We start from the raw sequence: 14,770 nt of genomic DNA, 5'->3' as shown, positions 1-14,770 counted from the left end.
TCTTATTTATTTTAATTAATGAATTAATTAATTTGGCAGCTGTCTTATCTTCACAACAACTCTAATTCTATATCTATTGATGGAGCATCAGGGGATGACAGGGGACATGTGACTGCACACATCAAAGAGCTAGTAGGTGGCAGTGCTGGGATTCAAATTCAGGTTTGTCTGACCCTAAAGCTCATGTGCCTATTACATTTTTCTCCTACCATCTCTTTTCTAGGTTCTATGTCATATCACCCTAATGAGGTTTTCCTTGTAAATACTCTCCAGTCTGATTACAGTGCTGGTTGGGTTAATGGTTTCAGATAAAGGGTGAGAGGCAGATGGTACAAGAGAAAGGGCACAGTCTTTGACTGTCTTGGCTCTGACTCTTGGTTCTGTTACTGACTAGCTGTTTAGCCTTGGGTTAGTTGCTTAAATACTCTGAGCTTTAGTTGCCTCTTTTATAACATGGGAACAACACAGCTATGATGTGAAGTTAGAAGATGGTACTTACTGGTTATTTTAATTATTGTCTCCCATTCCCTGGGCCTGTCCTTCCTCCTTCCTCCACAGTGGCCCTGCCTTGCAAGTAGCACAGGTAGTGGAAAGCAGAGGCAGAGCTTACCCAGTTAGTTGGACCAGCTTTTTGTTAGCTTGGTTAAATCCTTTTTAGGCCTTTGATCACCTGCCAGTTTGCATGGCTGCCACAGAGTTAGTCCACCGCTTCAGAGAAGTTTGTTCAGCTGGCAGAGTTGGGTCTGGGAACTCAAATGGTGGCACACCTGCCCATTGATGGCTGTCCTTGTCACCAATTCACATTATTGCCTGGCTCTGATACACAGCACCATGGAAAGCATCCTGCATTGGCTTGGAACACACCTCCCTCTCTTGGGTGGGTCATGGTCCTCAGCATGATCAATCCTGCATGTGGGTTTGCAGGCCGGATTCATAAGGCTTCTCTCTTATTAAACTGGAGGGATGTTTGGGGGGGGATGAGCTAAGGTTCAAGGGTGAACAGTTAACATGGTTTTATATGTGTATGTGTATTTGTTTATAAAAGTGTAATATATATTCATTGTAGAAAATTCAGAAAATACAAAACAATTTGAAATTACCCATGTTCCTGTCGGGTCCGCCGCCGGCCGACCCGAACAGCCCTAGCCTCGTTGCTTTCGGTGGGTGAGCGAATGGCCCGGGATTCCTCTTTCCCTCCTGTCCCCTTTGGAAGGAGACGGGGGAAGAGCGCCGTGAAGAGAGGTGAGCACACCACCGGCCCCCAAAACAGCCTGGTTAAAGGACACTCAGACATGGCAGGGGTTCTGTCGAGCAGTTCCGTTTATTATCACACAAGCACTTGCTTTTAAAGGCAAATGGGGAAGGGAGGTTTTTTACATAATCTTATCAGCTTAAAGGTCAAGAGAACATGCATCTTGTCTCAATGCCTAGCTATTGCAACCTCGAGCGCGGAAGCGCGTATTTGGTCAATAAGGGCTAAGGCAAGGTTCCCACAGACACCCCCACCCTACTTCCTCCCAGAGCCATCTTAGGCTGCCACATTAATACGCCCTGTGGGCCCATAATGGCGCTGCTTGTAATGTCACTTAAGGTGGCGTTAGTTTTTAAGGCCTGACACGTTCCCACAACTCAAAGACAACCAGTAGTAGCATGTAGCTTTGCTTTTTCTTTTTTTCTATGTGAAATTTTTATGCAGTTGAAATTATATTGTACATTCAATTTGGTATGCTTCTTTTTCCACATAACTTTTCTCCATCTGTTCTAATTATAAATCTGAAATGATGTCTTGGCACACATTAATACATTTAGCATCATGTATACTGTTGAGTGCCTACTGAGTGCCAGGTCCTGTTAGTCAGTGCATGGGGAGGGATGTTGATGGCAGCTAACACTAATGATCTCCTCCAGAGAGCCAAGCACAGTGTTAGATGCTCTGCAGGAAGTATTCTTCCTCGCATAGCTCTGGGGAAGGAGTGTGAGGGTTATCCAGGTAGGAAAAGGAGATTGGGGTTCGGGGACTGGGAGGAATAACTAATAATGGTTGAGCCTTTATTCTAAGCCAGACTGTATTTTAAGCACTTGAGTTTTATTAACTCCTTGAGCCTGCATGACAACCCATATTATAGATGAATAAACTGAGGAATACAGAAGTTTAGTAACTTAGCTAAGGATAACCAGCCAGAGCCAGGATATGAACCCAGGCCTGTTTGTCCTGAGGCTGGTGTTCTAGACCAGCACAATAAGTACCTTGTCTCTCGAGGTGGTGAGATTCAAAGGCAAGGTCTGGTCCTTGCCTTCCATTTGCTGATTGTTTGATGGAAGAGTGAGTTGCTTAACACAGGGGTGGTATTCTAATAGAGGTGTGTACGTCAGAGTCTGTAGGAGTAAAGTGTGATGCCAAAGGCATCACAGGAAAAGTGCCTCTAAGTAGGGTTGTGAAGGACCAGAAGCAGTTAACCGTGTGAGAAAGCAGGCCAGGCATTCTTGGCAAGGGGTGAGCAGGTAAGTAGGGCACAGAGCGGGAAGGGTGGGGAAGGGAGAGGAGGAGCTGGCCAGAGGTGAGACCAGAGTGCTCTTCCCAAGGCGCTCTGCTGGGATCGCTGGAGATGTGCCCAGGAGCACTCGCCTGCTTCTTGCCTGTCCCCAGGGTCATGCAAACAGTTCCAGGAGAGAATCCAAAGAAGTGGCTTGCTCTTGGTGCCCATGTTTCAGAAATGGCCTGATGGGATCTGTGGCAGGGGAGTCTTTTGCAGAACCTCAGTAACTTAGTTGATGTTGGCAGTTTGTAGGAAGGCTGGCCAGTGCTGCTTCAGCACGTGGGTAAGGCTGCTGAAAGAAGTTAGCATGCCTTTCCGATGTTCTTAAGGCCTTGGGATCTGGCCCCCAGCATTCAGGGCCCAGTTGGTTTTCTGTCCTGGTTTCATGTAGCCTGGGGTCTTTTATCCCATTCCATTCTGAACTGACTGACTGGGTCAAAAAATAAAGACGAAGTGGAATTTATTAGGCTGTTTAACAAATATTTGTAGAATGTGAGTTCCCAGGTCATCGGGAGGATCTTGGTCCTGTAAATGGATTGGGAGGGAAGGTGGTAACTCCTATCTTGGGTTGGGTGCTGGCAAAATACCCAGAGTATATATCCAGCGGCAAGTTAGAATTTCAGGACTGTAGTTCAGACTACATAGATCAGGAAAACTTGTAAAATTCAGTGTTTTCCAGATTAGGTTGGTGCTGGAAGCTCAAAGAATAAAATAATTATGAGCAAACGTCTAAAATCTCTGTGCTCTGTAGATTTTTATGTAGGAGGAAGGAGATAAGACCAGTGCATGTGTAAGGAGTCTCAGTGGGGTGTCAGTTGAACACACTGCACACCCAAGACAAGGCATGAACACCTGGGGCCAGTCCAGAGTTGACGGCACGGCTCTGTCCACCCCCTTTCTCAGCTGCCTGACTTCTCTTCTCTGTTCTTGTCTGAATGTCAGTCTCTCCGGGGAGTTTTCTCTGGCACCCCAAACTAGCGTGCACATCGCTGGTGTGCGGGCAAGGACTCAAGACTTACCCGTCCTGACACTTATCTGGTGTGTCTGATTTCTTGCCTAATCTCTAGCTCTTCTGTCAGACCACGAGCCCTGGGAGGGTGGTCCTTGGCCTGTTTCTGCCTGGTATACAGCAGTTGCTCAGTAAATATTTGCCCAAAGACAGTGAAGGGGTCCTTCTCCCCACACTCGTGTGCTGGTGAGAGCTACAGACAGAGGGACTGACTGTTAGGATGTGGGGTGCCGGCATCCAGTCTGGAGGTGTGTGTGGTGGGAGGGCGGGGCAGCTGTGTGTCTGAGGTGAACACCTGGACCTGGGTATTAAAAGACTTGAGATTCAGCCAGGGAGAGAAGGAGGGGAGACATTTCTGGCAGTGGGAATGTGATGGGCCAAGGTCTGGGTCTGGGGAAGTGTTTGGCATGTCCAGGGACCCCCCTGCTGCGACTGTGTTGGAGGTGTCCTTAGATGCCTGCTCGGAAAAGGCACTGCACCGCATCTCCTGCCTCTGTGCTGCTCATGCTGCTGCAGAAAGAAGGCAGAGAGGTTTAGCTCAGGGAGGAGGAGGCCTGGGTAGACACAGGGGCCGCTGTATGGAGAGGAGGCAGCATCTGCGTGCTGAACTGGCCACAGGGATGGAGCCAAGGTAGGTGTGTGTGAGGAGGGGGCAGAGTTCAAGTCCTGGCTCTGAGACCTCCTAGCTTTGCACCCCAGGAAAGCATTTGATCTCTCTGAGCCCCAGTTTTGTTCATATATGTAATGTGAGTACTGCTGATGTATGAGGGTTTTGGGAAGAAGTAAAGGTGTGATGTAAGTTAACTATTCTGCACCCTGGCATCAGTCAGATGCCTCCTGTGTCCTTAGTATATGAACTTCAGACAGGGCCCAGCACAGAGTTGGTGCTCAGACACTTGCAAACGTATTAGAACTATCCCATAGAGGAAGCAGCAGGCTTGGGAGGCTGTGAGCCCCCATCATTGGAGGTGTCCTTGACAAGTCCAAATAATTATAACAACGACGGACACTTACATAAGATTTACTGGGTACCATGTACTATCCTAAGTACTCTGTGTGTTTTAAACCCTGCAACCTTCACAACAGCTGTGAAGTAGGCTCGTATTCCCTCCCCCCCAATTTTACTTGTAAAAGAGAGGGATGCTGGGGCCCAGTGAAAGTAACACACCCAGGGGCACGCTAGGACGGGGTGGAGCTGGCACTGGAACTCAGGACCTTGCGCTTCAGTGGGTTCTAACTGCATCTGCTGCTGCCGCTCATGGGTGGGTTGATATCTGTAGGAAAGCACAATAAGAAGGGGTGTTGGAGTTTTGTGGGAGGGTAGACTAGATAGCTTCGAGGGCTTTCAGCCATTTAGATTCTTTGAGTACAGGCAGAGCTGTAACCAAGAGGAGCCAGGTAGGGTAGCCCAGAGCACCTCGTGGAAGAAGTCATGTGGAGCAGGGAGGGCAGTGACTGTAGGGAGAGAACAGGTGGGTGGTTTCTCACAGAGCAAGAGGAAGGAAGCCGGTTACCTTCCATGGTAACAAACCAGTGTCCTTAGAACCTTCTCGAAGGGGTGGGGAGACAGTTACAGTCCATCTGGCTATAGGATTTCAGGTCACACTCCTTCCTTTTGCTCTCAGTTTCTCGCTGTGAGATAGCTGTGAAGTTCTCCTCCAGCTGGAAGGTCTCTGTTCTTTCTGTGACTGCACGGCTCACCTTCTAGACGAAGGTGGTATATCCGAGTGTCCACACATTTGCCGTGAGCAGCCTGGAGCCAAGTGTTGTGTGTTGAAGCAGGTTTCCAGACAGATAATTCAGTAACCTGCTGTGATACTGAAATACTAAAGGAATCCGTCTTTTGTACTCTTTACTGTTTCTCTGCACAGCTCTGTCTGAAGCGTTTAGATTCCTGTCCTGTATTTTATGGTGGCTAATCTTAGATGTGATATACTTTCTTCTACTTTAGGTCATTTTGTGGACCCATTTCTTCTCCCACCTTTATGTTAGAGACTTGGTTGATACTGTCCTGCAGTTCTCGATTTCCATTTCTGTCTCTAAATTCCTTTTTGGATCTCCTTTGATATCCACAGCTTCTTGAAACCATCTCAGCCTCTGGCGACGAGTCCCTCACAGTGCTGTCAAAGCCAGCCCTCTCAACAATTAAGTCACCATTTTCACAGCTGCCCATCTCTTCCCAAATCATTCTGAAGTCATGTGGTGATACCTGTCTACTGAACGTCTGAACACCTCATGAGGTAGCAGAGCTGGTGATGCTACAGGGCAGCTGATGTTTATTGAGCACCTGTGCTATGCCACATCTTCTGTTTACCAGCTGAATGACCTCAGTCACATACTTTAACTTGCTTAGTTTACAAAGGGGACAATATCAACTATTTCACTGGCTTTTGTGAGGATTAAGTGAGGTAACTTGTGGAAAGTGTCTGGCACATTTGAGGTGTTTGGTGGATGACTAAGTAAATCAATGAATGTGATGTGGTTTTTTAAACACCTTTCAAGGACACCGTCCTCTGGATCTGTCCCTGTGTGTTAGCATCCCTCTTTAAGGAAACACAGAATACACACGGCTGGTCTATTAGACGTGTTTCAGCTGGATCTTGGCCAGTTCTGGAGGTACTGTGCCATGACCGAGCACACCTCGGCCAGGAAGACATGAACTTATTTTGCATTCACAGCATGGTTTGGCCTTGTGTCCTTACAGTTTGCAAACCCCACAGATCTTTTCTCTTTCATGTGGACCCTGGTTAAGCTATCTGTCTTCTACTGAATTCCTCTGAGATTGATTTCTGAGTCCTGTGACCAGGACTTTACATTTTACCTCTGCCATGAAGTGCCTTTGTGCAGGAAGTGAATGTAATGATTTTGGAACTATTTGAATCTAGACTTCTAGATCTTTTCCCTAGTTTTTGACAAGTTACTTAATCTCTCTGAGCCTCAGTTTCCTTATTCAGACAGGAAATTCAGCACAGAACTGGTTCACACAAGGGGAAGGTAGGAACAGCAGCAAGTTGCTCCTGCCTCTGAGACTAAAGGGACAACAGGAGGAGCCAGGAAGCTGGGCCCTTCCCGCTGGGGCTCATAGCATGGCAGGGCCTTCTCGGTGGAAGGAAGGACCTGATTTAATGTCCTCCTAGTCCCCCTGCTGGTGAGGAGGGATTTTCGGCCTAGGGTATGTGGATGGTCAAATACACAACACCTGACACTGGACAGATGTGATGAATGGCAGTTTACTAGTCACATATACTCACAGCCCAGGGGAGGAGGACATGGTGCCATGCAGGGCTACGTGGGGGTCACACTCAGGAAAAGAGTGAACAACCAACCAGAGGCCATGGGAGGCAGACTTTGGGGTAAGTGGGTGGGGTGCCCCCTGGTTCCCGTGCAGGGAGTGATTGGTGTGTTCCACTCGTTCTGCAGGCTGGCGGGGAGCTGAAACCCACTGCTCAGGGATGCAGGAACTGTGCTGGTCCCCCGGTTGGGAGGCAGCGTTAGAGGGGTGCTTGTGGTGAGACCATTCAAGGCCATCCCAGTTTTGCCAGATGTCGAGGCAGCCCATAATACTGGGCCTTGATTTTAGGCTTCACACCACACACCCCAGTTTTCAGTGAAGAGGGATTGTCTGGCAGGAGCTGGAGCCTGAGAGGTGACACAGTTTCTTCCAAGGGGCACCAGCCTGGCCTCCCCGCCGTCTCTCTCCTGTCTTCCCTTCCTCCCTCAGAACATTGTGCCTTTGGTTTTCACAGTGCTGTGAGCTTCCCGGTGCTTCCCAGATGTTGCTTTGTCTAGTCTGTAAATCCACCCAGTGATGCAGTAGTCATCTCCACTTTGTACTTGAAGAAACCTGGGCTCAAGGGAATCGGTTAGTCAGTGTCAAAAAGGTGCCAAACCCAAGGCCGTTTGACTCCAACTCTCAAGTTTTAAAGAGAGACGTGGGTTTTCAGTAAACCGAGGAAGCACCTCGCCTCCACAGGCCCTTCCCAAGTATTGTGCTGAATTCTCTGTTTCTGATTTTGTAGTCTCTTCTTCTGGAGAGTCTCTCATATTGAGTATGCTTCTCCTACTAAACGTGGATCTGTTTCTCTTCAAAGTGATAATAATACAGAAACAATTACACGGTGGAGAAATTTAGTTTAACTCTGATTTAGTTTGTAAGAGCAAAAGCACTGATATTGTCAGTGAGGAGCAGCTGCTCGTGTGGAGTGAAGCTGACTTGGCTTGAAGCTTGCGGCCTCTGCTGATGGCCGCTCTTCCTCCTCGTGCCTTGTTCGTAAGCAGGGGTGATCGTTTTTGAGACACCTCTTGATTCTGGAATTTTCTTGGTACTTTGATCTATCACATTTTAAGTGCTTTTCACTTTGCTTTTGAGATGCCTCAGAATTTTCTAGGGGGATTGGTTAGTCTCATATTGTCTCTGTTACATTACCATTATCACTATTATTATCACTATTATTATTATTATTATTATTATTATTATTATTTTTTTTTTTTATTGTAGAAAAATTGTATGGCGACTTCTTGAGCTGGAATCTAGAAGAAACTCTCGCCCAGTTTCCTTTGCAGCCTGGGAAGGTGGCCACGTTCACCGTCAACATCAAAGTGAAGCTGGATTTCTCCTGCCAGGAGAATCTCCTCCAGGATCTCAGTGATGGTAAGCCCTTTCCTGATTTTAATTAGCACATCACATCTCAGATACAATGTAACAATCGCCATTTCTCGGTGCCTGCTGTTTTTGCTTTGTGACTTGCTTGTCATCCATTAACACAAGCAGCCTGAGACTTCTCCTGGGTACTTTGTTAACAATGAGTTACTGTATTTGTCTGAAAGTGATAAAAGTAATTTTTAGCTAAACAATTTCTTAATTCTCACTCTTTACTGTTTTGTACTCATGTGCCAGGAGGTCATCCCAAATTAGTGGAATGTGGGAACTGTTGCATTTTTTTCAAGTATAACTGCTGTGATCCTTTAGACATTTAATTAGCTGTGATAATAAAATTCTCCTTCAAAGTCTGGTGACTTCTATAAGGAGAAAGAGTCTGGAGGAAATGAGAATTTGTATTTGTTGTAACATTAGGACCAGCTGATTAGGAATAAGATTTCATAGATTAATTATGTCACATTGTGAAGCATGCATTAATATATTCATTTGGAGGCATTGTGGGGGAGTATTATTCAGCTCAGGCTGCCATAACAAAATACCACAGACCATATGCTTAAGCAATATAAATTTATTTTCTCACAGTTCTGTAGACTGGGAGCTCGAGCTCAGGGTGCCAGCATGGTTGGTTTCTGTGAGGTCCCTCTTCCTGGCTTGCAGATGGCCTCTTTCTTGCTGTGTCCTCACTGGGTGGAGAGGAGGGAGCTCTGGTGTCTCTACCCCTTCTCATAAGGGTAGTAATCTCATCATGGGATGCCACCCTCATGATCTCATCTAAACTGAATTACCTCCCAAAGGCCCCTCATCCTAATATCATCATCTTGGGGGTTAGGGCTTCAACATATGACTGGATGGTGGGGGGAGACACAATTCAGTCCATAGCTGCCTACATAAAATTTGCTGTCTGTACTCTCTGCAATGTTTCAATAACCATTTTGAGGTTCCTTGTATAATGCTGGCAATTAATAAAACATTCTTTTTATGTTATTAGCAAGGGAAAACAGGTTAGTTTTGGATACATGAGAAACTGAAAAAGTTGAGTGGATTAACCACTATACTGAGACTTAAAAATATCAGATGAGATGTATTTTTTTTTTTCTCTGTTTGTAAACTGCTTTATACCACTGAATTGTATTTTTCTATAAGTAGACAGAGGGTTACATATGTTCTGACTTCTTTTTGCCAAGAAGGGAGTTTGGCAGATTAAACGGTGCCCAGCACCTGTCCTGGGCATACTTGACTGGATATTATCCCGGAGGCATGCCTTGGAAAATGGACTTCCAGCTGAGATTATTTGCATGTGAGGAGTGAGGGAACCGTGACTGTGGCTTCTGCTACTGACCACCCATGTCACGTTCCTGAGGAACAGTTTAGTAGGCTTCATGGTGGAAACCTTAGCTTTTTGTGTTTTGGTGGCTATTTGAGTTTGTGTGTTCAGTGCAGACCTACTTTATTATATTATTGTCCTGCTTCTTTTTGCAGGGGACTGGGGCATGCTCTCTGACCTTGTAAACTGAGAGCAAAATTGCAACTTGGGATTTGTAGTCTAGGAATACCTTCTATCTTTTAAAATAAAACTAAATCATAACTAGAATTATAGTTACCAAGTGGTTTGTAAATATAAGACTGGCCAAATTTTTGGTTGGTTGCATATAGTACATATATGAAATAGAACATGGTTATTATTAATTAGATGACCTTTATTGATAATGGTTAATAGAAGCTCTGGCTGGTTGTTTACATAGCAAGTCTTTGAGACAGAGAATCTTACTGGGCAAGTTTTATAGAGGAAAAAGTTGGACACAGAAAACCTTGCAGAGTTTGGTGTATGGACAGTGCATTATTAGGTGCCATTTAGTCTGAGGACTCATAAGGCCATCGTTAAGCCCTTATTTGGAGACAGCTGTAAACTCAGTGGCAGAGGCTCATTTGTGGCTTCTTGGAACTGGGAGATGACCCCCATGTGGCCCACAGTCCAGCAGTCTCAGAAACATCTAACTGGGGCCACATGTGGATCCAATTTGTTTTTCATGCAGGGATTCACATTAACTATGGTTATTGAAATTAGATGCCACTTGAAAAATTTACAGCAATAAATATAGCCGTCACAGAAACCAGGATACTGGATTCAGTGTGGGCTGTAGACACACGGAAAGCAACTAATATTTATTTAGCATTTTCAGATATTGTGCATAACGACTGGGCTAGCCACTTTATTTGCATTATTTCTATTTAATCTTCCCAACAATTCTGTAAAGTAAGTGTTACTACAGTTTCCATTTTGTAAAAACAGGTGGGAAGACCATTCTAGAGTAAAGTAGATCGAAGAGGTATGACAATAGAATGCTATGCGTGATCCTTAATCCTCTCCTGGATTAAAAAAAAAAAAAGACTCTAAAGACATTTCTGGGACATTGAGGAAATTGAATATGTACTATATACTGTACTAGATAATATTATTGTATCAATGACAAATATATTGAATATGATAATGAAATTTAAATTGTAGCAGAATGTTCTTAGGAAATATAAGCAGAAGTGTTTATGGAAGAAAGATAATTATGCCTGCACTAACTTCAATATAGTTCAGGGGAAAAAAAAGACTGTATGAATGTGAATATAGAGAGGAATAAAGTAAAGGTGTTAAATTATTAAAAATTAGTGGCTTTAGGTAAGGGTTTATGGATGTTCATTTCTATTCTTGTAACTTTTCTGTAAGTTTGATATTTTCCAAAATAAAAAATAGGGAGGAAAGATGACTTTGTAGAACACTGCTTTGATCTCTTTTTTTTTGGTCCAAATTTTTAACATACTTTATTGATTTAGGGGCCAAACAAGGCAGCATTTGGCTAGTTAAGAGAGGCACCCCAATGAAAATAATACATCACAGTGCTGTCGAGTGGTCCCCGCCACAGGGTTTGAGGATGGAAAACACAACCTTTGGGTGATATAGCTTGGGACATTCACTCATTTGTTTAAAAGGGTCCCTTCACACACCATGGGTGAAGGAAGGCAGGAGTGCGGGACTGTGGCATGTGCTGGCGGCTGCTGAGAGCTCACCCATGAGAGCAGGCAGATTGTAAGTCAGGGGAAGGGAGGGGGGCCAGTCTCTCCTACTCCCCTAAACCCGGTTTGCTGAGCCCATCCCCCCATGAACATACCCATGAATGTCTCGTTCATGTGTGGAAGTAACTTTTGATCTCATGATGTGGGGAAACAGGGTGAGTAGTCAATCCCCGCTGTCCAAGCTGGAGGACAGGCAGGACAACAGTTTGATTCCTGCATTCTTGGCCTGGCAACCCTTGAGGTTCTGAGGGAAAAGCTGAGGTCTTTGGGCATTGGCTTTAAAAAATATTGTCACCCAGAGTAAATAAAAAACCGATTCCTTAGAAATAATACTGTATCTCCCTATTTCTACCCATACCCTTCAATCACATTTGGCTTTTTTAAAATTTATTTTCCCCTTTACCTATACTTTTATTTTATTTTATTATTTTTTTAAAAGGATGACCGGTAAGGGGATCTCAACCCTTGGCTTGGTGTTGTCAGCACCACGCTCAGCCAGTGAGCAAACCGGCCATCCCTATATAGGATCCGAACCCGCGGCCTTAGTGTTATCAGCACCGCACTCTACCGAGTGAGCCACGGGCCGGCCCTACCTATACTTTTAATACTCCCTCGTATGTATAAAACAAACCACCTCACACAACAACACTGCTGTCCTTCCAACTGCTCCTCTGGAGCCCCTCGCCGCCCCCACCATCTCTACCCTGACCACCCTTCCCTCTGCCTAGCACTAGAGCAGGGATCACTCCGTGGGTGATGAACAGTGGTGCAATCTCGGGCCTTCTGTTCCTGGGACATGGCTTTGCTGAAGGCTGCTAGGATGCACGCAAATGCGAAACCAGGGGTCTGGGACACATCGATAGCAGAGTGGACCCCCTTTCCTGGAGGACCCCACAAGTGGGGTAGTCTGTGTGTGGTGAGCCTCCAGGTGGATTTGCAAGGCCTTCTCATTATCATCCGAGCGAGGGAACAGTGGTTCCTTGTGATGTCATCTTTCATGGGATCCTTTGGGGGTTGAACTCCTCATGGGAGAAGCGGCCACTGATGGGGAGAATCAGCCTTCCTGTGATTCTCTAGATCAGCAGAGGGTCTGGGATGCTCAGTTCAACTACAGAATGAAGCTTCTCTTTCCTCTTTTTAATGAGGTCCGAGGGAGGCCATCTACAAGAAAGAGACCTCCAAATTCTTCTCAGCGCTCCACTGCCATCCCACTGCTCACCAGTCTCCCAGCACCCATGGTTGCCTTCAGCTTTTTCCCACCTCTGAGCCAGAAGCCACCGTAGCCCTCAGTATGTCCACAGTGGCCAAACAGACCCAGAAGTTCTTGTCCAATCTGGGTGCCTGGGCACCCTTGCTAGCGATGGGCAGCCCTAGCAGCATGGTCCGGATGGCTTCAGGTACTTGGGTTTGGCAGCTGGCATGCTGGGAGTCATGTCCACCAAAGCATCTCACTGCCATCTGCCTGCACACCTCCCTTTGGTCTATTATATTTTGATTTCCAAATGAATTCTCAGAAGGCAAACTATTTCTCTTATCTTCAGTCCTTGGGAAGCGAACTGTCTGTGTTCCTCATACAACCAGCCTAGGGTAAGAGAAATCACCTTTCCACACAGAAAACAGTATGTTCATTTCCTATGAAACAATACCCAGAAATTTCTGATTTCTTGGAATTTTATGTTTAAGATTAGAAATCTTAGAAGATGGTGGTAAACTGTTCTAGGTTTTGGATATCTGTGAATTACCCAGTAATATAGACTGAGCAACTTGGATAAGACAAACCACTGATAGCTACATGGCTTCAGCATCTTGCAAGAGGAAACAGAACACAACCACAGTTGCCCCTTGAACAATGCGTGTTTGAATTGTGGGGGTCCACTTATATACGTGGGTTTTTTTCTATTAAATATACATACCGTACTGTGAATGTATTTTCTCTTCCTTATGATTTTCTTAATAACATTTTCTTGTCTCCCACTGTATTGTAGGAATACAGTATATAATACATATCACATATAAAATATGTGTATATCAACTGTTTATGTTATCAGTAAGGCTTCCGATAAACAGTAGGCTATTAGTAGTTAAGTTATTGGGGAGTCAGAAGTTATACATGGATTTCGAACTAACACCCATGTTGTTCAAGGGTCAACTGTAGTTAAGTACTTAACTATTTAACTTCTAATAGCCTACTGTTACATTGGCTACTTAACTGTTTGGTTAGGTATGTCATGATTTTTCCAATATATTTACTGAAAAAAATCCATGGGTAAGTGTACCCACGCAGTTTAAACTGGTGTCCAAGGGTTTGCTGTAGTGAACTGACAGATCCAGGATCCTTCAAACAACCAATAGGTTCTCATCAGACAGTTCAGTGGCCGCGTTGAGAACAGTGGCTGAAAAGTGAGAGCTTTGGCATGTTCCAACAGCAGATGAGCGCAAAGAATTGTTCTAGAACAAAGACCCAGCTGAGGAGAAGCTGCTAGGAATGATGTGGGATAGAAGAGCAAAGGAAAGAGAAAGTCCAGCTAAAAGTGTGGGCGGAGAGTGGAGCTGAGTCATTTAGAAAATTAGCTCTCACATTTTTGAGCACCTCCCAAAAAATAACACACCCAAAACCCATGAAAGCGTGCCAGAAGAATGTGCTCAGTGATGAAAATTATGAAGTATTTCAAAATGAGTTAAAAGACAGTGAGAAATGATACAAGTTACAGAAGAATAACATAAATCTGAAGTAGAAAAACTCAGATATGAGATGGATAGAACTCAGGAAAGAACTTGAAACACAAGAAAAAAATTTTTTGTAGCAATTTATTCTCCAGGAAGTGAATATACCTAACAGATACATTAAGGGAAACAGAAGATGAAAAGGAGGGGAAAAAAAGAATTAACAGAGAAAAGCGATGATAGAGAAAAGTGACACATCTGGAAGACAGGCAGAGAAAATCTAACATGTGTACATATATGTCACACACACACATATCATCTCCTATGAGACACCAAAGAAGGGAGCCAGTACAGCAGAACCACATGTTCAAAACTGTAAATCAAGAAAACTATCTGAAATTTGAAAACATCCTTGAAACTATTTACTGAATGGGCATACTGTGTTCCCGAGAACATTGACCCAGAATGACCAAGACATATTCTGATAAAAGTACTGAACTTGAAAAAAAAAAAATCTTCTGGGCCTTCAGATCAAAATAGCAAGTGATTTATCATCAAATAAAAAAAAATCAGATTACCATTGGTCTTTTTGACAGCAACAGTATATGCCAGAAATCAACAGAATAGTGTTTTATGTCCTTGTGTAAAGAAAATGTGATTTTTAGGTCCAGCTATACTAATTTCAGGTATGACCAGCTCAGACAAATTGTTGTCAACATGTAGGAACACAAGGATTATGTTCTCATGATCCTTCTTGAGGATTCTTCTAGGTGAGGACAACCAAAACAACAAGGGACACATTGTCATGAGGACTTGTGGTGAGCATTAAACATACAG

At 44.6% G+C, this 14,770-nt stretch overlaps 1 protein-coding gene and 1 pseudogene across 6 annotated transcripts in view; one reads left to right on the top strand and one right to left on the bottom strand.

Annotated features, from left to right (window-relative positions):
* Positions 1–14,770, top strand: part of TRAPPC9 (trafficking protein particle complex subunit 9) — a 649,394-nt gene that overhangs the window by 167,160 nt on the left and 467,464 nt on the right. For all 6 annotated transcript variants that reach the window (XM_063079205.1, XM_063079204.1, XM_063079202.1 and 3 more), the window contains one exon: positions 8,045–8,197. In XM_063079205.1, coding sequence (XP_062935275.1) covers positions 8,045–8,197 — 153 coding nt within the window. The remainder of the gene's footprint in view (positions 1–8,044; positions 8,198–14,770) is intronic.
* On the bottom strand, positions 11,969–12,702 carry LOC134364151 (adenylate kinase 2, mitochondrial-like; annotated as a pseudogene).

This window comes from Cynocephalus volans, chromosome 15, assembly GCF_027409185.1.
Source record: "Cynocephalus volans isolate mCynVol1 chromosome 15, mCynVol1.pri, whole genome shotgun sequence".
NCBI lineage: Eukaryota > Metazoa > Chordata > Mammalia > Dermoptera > Cynocephalidae > Cynocephalus > Cynocephalus volans.
The sequence above is the reverse complement of the archived record's forward strand: the minus strand, read 5'-3'. Positions and strand labels throughout refer to the sequence as shown.